The sequence below is a fragment of the Ambystoma mexicanum genome, chromosome 1p (genome assembly GCF_040938575.1).
Source record: "Ambystoma mexicanum isolate Mex_15411 chromosome 1p, UKY_AmexF1_1, whole genome shotgun sequence".
NCBI classification, from domain to species: Eukaryota; Metazoa; Chordata; class Amphibia; order Caudata; family Ambystomatidae; genus Ambystoma; species Ambystoma mexicanum.
This window is the reverse complement of record NC_090921.1, coordinates 334,186,603-334,192,602: the sequence shown is the minus strand read 5'-3', so window position 1 is coordinate 334,192,602 and position 6,000 is coordinate 334,186,603. Positions and strand designations below refer to the sequence as shown.

General features: G+C 44.0%; 1 protein-coding gene across 1 annotated transcript in view; it reads right to left on the bottom strand.

The window, feature by feature from the left end:
* Positions 1 to 2,659: 2,659 nt before the first annotated feature.
* LOC138480982 (uncharacterized) overlaps positions 2,660 to 6,000 on the bottom strand; it is a 50,326-nt gene continuing 46,985 nt past the window's right edge. Inside the window, exon 3 of the mRNA XM_069612849.1 lies at positions 2,660 to 2,893. Coding sequence (XP_069468950.1) covers positions 2,660 to 2,893 — 234 coding nt within the window. The remainder of the gene's footprint in view (positions 2,894 to 6,000) is intronic.

Genomic DNA, 6,000 nt, shown 5'->3' with positions numbered 1-6,000 from the left:
AGCACAGGAACACCCATTGGTTACTGGTAGGACTGTCAGGGCATATGTTGGAAAGACTCGTTCTGTGCCGTTACATTGTCATTAGTGCCCGGACATTTTGGTTCCAACCCTACCACTTCCACTCTTAGTAGATATTTGTGAGTGACAATCTGCAGGGCATATGATACTGCGCTGGGGCCACTGCCCCAGGGGATTCAGGTGTTTTTGACTAGAGGGGTGTCCAGCTGTTGGACTGATTTTTGAGGTATCTCTTTGCCCAATATCTGCTGTACGGCCATGTGTGATTCTGCAGACACTTTTGTGAACCTCTGCAAGTGACATGTTGGTTTTGAGCGTCTTCTTTCTGTTCTGCGGTGATGCATTCTGTGAACCACTGAGGTGATGGTTGATTAAAGAGATTCTACTTGTGTGCTTTACACCTATCTTGGGTGTGACACTTCTTTGTTTCTGATATCCCCAACACTGCTTGAGATAGCCTCCTTTTTCCGGACTGGGGCGAGAAAGGTGTACAAAGGTGTAAGGCATGCGTTACTTACCAGTAATCTGCCTTACCGCTAGTCCAACTCTTCCTTCTCCATGTCCTGCTACCAATCTTTCCTACGCAAGGAGATTTTGTGGCAAGGGTTACTACCCGATAATGTATGGGTAGTAAGGCTGAGGATAAGACCATTTATCCCTTTCAATCATGGGGCAGAAGGGATTTTGAAAATAACACATTTGTTGTTGCCTGTCTCAGGGGTGTGGGTTACCACATTTTTAGGACTGTCAGTAAGATGTGTAGGTCTAGGAGGAATGAAGTGAGTAATCCAGGCAGTCTTTCCACAAGGGCCGTTCATCCCTCCCTCTCTCCGCTGTCATCTCTCTTTGTGCCTAATCACTTTATTTAGACTACATGTGGAAATATCTACCAATCCGGGGCCCACCGGGATTGAAGTGGATTACCGCACTGCGCCACTTGATAGAACATGTAACATCTCTTTATACTTCTCTTTCCACAACTCGACTGCCCGCCCCAACCTCACTTCCCATCCCACCCCGCTCCCCGGTCTCGCCCCCACCCAACACTTAACTCCCAACTTCCCTGATGCCACAAACCGCCCCACAATTTTAACATGCAGTACTTTACTCTAACCCATTTCTTCAACAAGTCACCTGGGCCTCATTCTCGCCCTCACCTCACACTGTCCACTCTGGGCACTGGTTCAGTGTCAACTCGCTCCGCCCAGTCTGACTCTTCTTCATCACCTTGAAAGGACTCATTTGAAGAGTACAGGATCTTAATCTCAAGAGACATGCTCCTCTGCTTGTGACCAACCATCGGCTGTCTCTTAAACTGTGAGGAGTTTGGAGTCTCTTGGTACTTATCCCCTTCTGTCTTCATCATAGAACCTTTCTTTCCCATTACGACCAGAGGATCTTCATGGAAGGTAGCAGTGTGCTTAATGACCTTCGGTTGTTTCAGGATAACCAAGTCACCAAGGACCAGTGATGATTCCTTGGCCTTTTTGTTTTTACTTTTTTTTTTAATTATTTGTATATGGTTATAAAATAAACCTTTACAAAATAAATTGAATTCCGTAAAATGTCCATGAAATAAATATGTTAAAAGACAAAACATGATATTCCGTACCAATCAATACAACTTAAAACGAAAAGTCTTGTTCAATAAAACAATTTTTAATATACAAATTATTATCAACAAATACAATCTACATTTAATCCCATTTCAAGGCATTTTACAATGTAATCATCATTATTTAATAATCAATGATATCTCTGCTTCGATCTTTTTTAGCAACTGTACCAATGCAAAAATTAGGGCTTTTTGATTACCTAACATCATCCTGTTGCAAAATGAGTCCAGGAGAGTCTCATCATCTTTATTAATAAATCACTTCAACAAATATTCTTTTGGTATTCGGAAATGTGGACATACCAAAACCAAATGTTTGAGAGTTTCTACGGATTCGCTACAATTTGGGAACCTACAATTCATCTCATTGTCCTCATCATTTTCTTTTCCCCAATCCCTAGTTCTTTCCAACGTATGGAATTGGTTCAATTTGAATCGCATATAATACATTCAAGTGACATTACATGGGAATATGATTAAATAAGAACAACAACCATCTCTTTTATGAACAAATGTGGCATAGCCTCTGTAAGTGTTATAGCTTTTCAAGGCTTCTTTTGTTAGGATCCATTCACGTTCAAACAATTTTTTTTAACAAACCCAGGGTGGAAACATAGGCCCTTAGGTAGAACTCCAAGCTCTACAAGTATGTTTTTCATCCTCTTTCATCCATACTTCACAAACTGATGGCATCTGTCACCTAGTGTCTTCGAAAAAGATCATGGTAGAGAGAATTTTGTAGCTGGACCTAAAATTCTCACATAGTTCGACAGCATTCTCCATTCCCATCTGCACGATAGTGAGATTAACCCCAACTCATGCCGAATAATGCAATTCAGAATGGAGAGTGCTAGTCGTAATGCAGATTTTAATAAACGACCCTGCAAAGTGTTATGATACATATTTATGTCAAACAAACACATATCTAAAGCATACAAAAGGATTGATTCCACTTTCAGACACATACATTCTAATAACGGGACCAGCGAGAATCTGCAATATTTTCAAAATATTATCCTCATTTGCCTAAGTTGAGGTCTTGCTTTTTCTTGAAGGTGATCTCTCCAAAGTTTCCTTGGCCTTTTTCCGGGTGTTAGCATTCTGCTTCATTTTCTCCTTTGCAGATTCATCGCAAGCCCTCATGACGTCATCATCAGCATATTTCTCAGCCTTTCGCTTGTGTTGTGGTAAACGCGTATGAACACTGCGGCCAAACATGACCTCTGCAGGGCATTTCCCTGTGGAGCTGGGGGAGTGCTCCTGTAGTCTCAAAGCAATTGGTGTAGCACTTGTTCATATGGTTGTCCAGTTAGGTGAGATATTTGAAGGGCTGTCTTCAAGTTGGCCATGAATCGCTCAACTGTCCCATTTGCCTTGGGCCATAAGGGAGTTACCTTACTGTGGCTGAACCCCATGTATTCTGAAAATGTCTTGAAACCCTGACTCGTAAGTGGAGAATTTAGAGGAGGCATGGTATCACAAGTATGACACTGACACAATGGGTACAATTTGAAAAACCTTTATTGAAGTTTCTGGGGTCGGAAAAACTCCTACTTTGCCCTATAACTAGGATGGAAGTAGTCATGACCATCAAACGATAAACAAAACAGTCCTAGTAGAGTCTGTCAAATCAAAATGGCCTATGCTAACAAAATCTAATACCTGCCCCCACTCTTGTACAAACAGTGTATAAAGTAAAAATGTATGTAAAACAGAAATCAGTGTTCAAAAGAATAAATGCAGCTGAATCAGCTCTCCTCCCCACGTTAGACAACACAGAGTAAGGCTGTCCTTGTAGAGCGTGTTTTCAGTACAATTAACAGTTCCAAAATGTGGGTCGAGGCACACCTGGCCTTCCACGTTAAAGTCTCTCTTTCATACCTCCAAATAATGTTTCAACGCAAAGTTCATGTAGGTCCCCCTCTGTCGGGTTCAGAAGTCTTTGAACACAGTTCAAGTGGGTCCTCCTCTGCCGGGCTCAGACCTCTTCAAACATAAAGTACACATAGGTCCCCCTCTGTAAGGCTCAGATCTCTTCAAACACAAAGTTCAACAAAAACTTCCCAGAGCTTATTATACTTTGGGTCTCCCTCAACCGGGGGTCAGACAACTTTTGGATGTCGAAGACTTTCAAATGTGTGTGGCTTTCTATACAGACCTCCGCAGGACCACTTCGACTCAAAGTTCAAGGTTCAACTCTCACTCTCCCCTTCTCTAGGAGTTCATTTTGCTTATTTCGCTTTTGCAGATCATTCATTTATCGTTCTAAACAATGCAGCTTTCATGGAGACTTTCAAGTGAGCTACTTCCTTTCGCCGGACCACTGTGTTACTCAGTATCGCTGATTTCACAGCTGTCCTTACTTCAAAGTTCATTCACAGGTCTGCCTTTCTTCACGTCTCATTGACACTCAATCAGCCTTCATTTGCAACAGCCTTCTGATGTGGGCTCTGGCCTACTCCATGTGTCTTTCACTGCTTGTCGGAGGCAACGACCTCCAGTAGGGTACTCTTGGGGTTTCCGATCCGCTGCTCTCATCCCTTGATCCGTTGCTTTGCTCCAGTGGGTTTGCCTTTCCCTCAGATGTCCTTCACATACTTGTGTTCTGCTTGCTCACAGTGTGTCTCTAGGTGCTGCCTTTTATCTGTGTGATGAGAGCTAACTGGTATCAGGTGTATGCATTTAATGTCAAGTGCCTGACTTTGCCTGATCTGATTAATGGGACATGTCCAGTATGATGTATGAGAGTTAGGGCCTCATTACGAGGTGGGCGCAAAGGGATCCCAGCACCGTTAAGGACATTGGTGCCAGTAATCCCTTTGTGCCCTATTCCGAGGTCCCTTAGCGGGTCCCTTCCTTAACGCATGGTTTTACCAGGCGTTATGGACGGGGCCCGTTAAGGGACTTCAGAGCTAATAACGGTACTGCTATTTGCGGTAACGTTATTAGCGCCTACCCCCTTCCCATTGAGCCCTATGGGGGCTGAAATGGGAATGGGGAATGGCTTTTTCAATGGGGACTCACCGGTCCCGCAAAGTTCGGAATAGACCGGTAAGTCCCCATTGAACGAGAGCGGACTCGGTACCGGTTTTGGAGGTAGTCATGGCGCTAATAGCGCCATGACTACCTCCAACCTCGTAATGAGGCCCTTAGTCTTGTTACTCTCAGTCACCATCTGTGCTTCAGGGAACCGTGAGTGTTTGTCCATCATGGCTAAGGCATATTTCCCCCTTTCAATAGGTCCAAAGAAGTCAACTGCCACTTGCTCCCACACCCCTTGTGGCAGCTCAGACATCTTCAGCGGTTCTGGATGCCTCACCAGGGCAATTAAACAGCATGTAGGCCATTCCTTAAGTAGGTCCTCCACCATCATGTCTAGTCTCGGAAACTACACCTTCTGCCACAGCATCCTCTTCATGGACATGATCCCATGGTGCCCTTCATGCGCCAGCTCCAGCACCTGCCTCTTTAAAGAAGTGAGCACCAACAGCTTGTTCCCTTTGAGTAAGGGTCTCATCCGACATAGCCAATCTTACCATCACCAGTAAGAATGCACCTCCTCCAACTCAAGACGACTTCTCTCCTTTACTCTCCTCGGTTCCATGTCATTTCATCATGGGATGAAATTTCAAATTTTTATTTATTTTTATTTTTGGGGGTTTCCCCCTCATAACACCCATCCTCTTTAATTTGTTATATATTCCCGGACACCCACCCCCCATATATATACTTTTCTTTCCCCCTTAAAAATTTTGATTTGTTTTTTTGTTAAAATATCCGCTGAGAAAAACCCAGTGAAATTATATCCCGTGATGAAAGGACGTCATACCCACTCCTCCACCTTCCCAATCAATAACAGTCCCTCAGTGATGATTTGTATAGCCACGTCATTTTTCACCTCCTGGCTGGGCGAGGTTCACCGGATCCACCCCTTGTGGTATCGCTTGCTGTACAATGTATCTGATGTAGCGATCTGCCACTGAGGGTTCCGGGGAGTCAGATTTCCTCATAGGTGGGACAGAAAGTCGGACGGATTCTCCTCTTTCCTTGGCCGTTAATGAAATCGAATGCATAGTCCTGTAGCCTCAGGCCCAACCGAGCTATGCAGGTGTCATTTTCCCTTGTGGATTGCCATAAATAAACAATAATGGCTGGTGATCTGTGATGATTGTAAATGACTTCCCGTATAAGAACAAATTAAAATATTCACAGGCCCATACAACGGGCAAACCTTTTTTTTCAGCCCGTAAGTATGTTTGTTTTGTCTTCGACAGGCACCTACTGGTTTATGATATGATGTGTCTCTGTTGCGAGTTGTCTTGCACCTCTGCACGAAGAAAGTGCCAAGGCCCACTGGGCTTGCATCC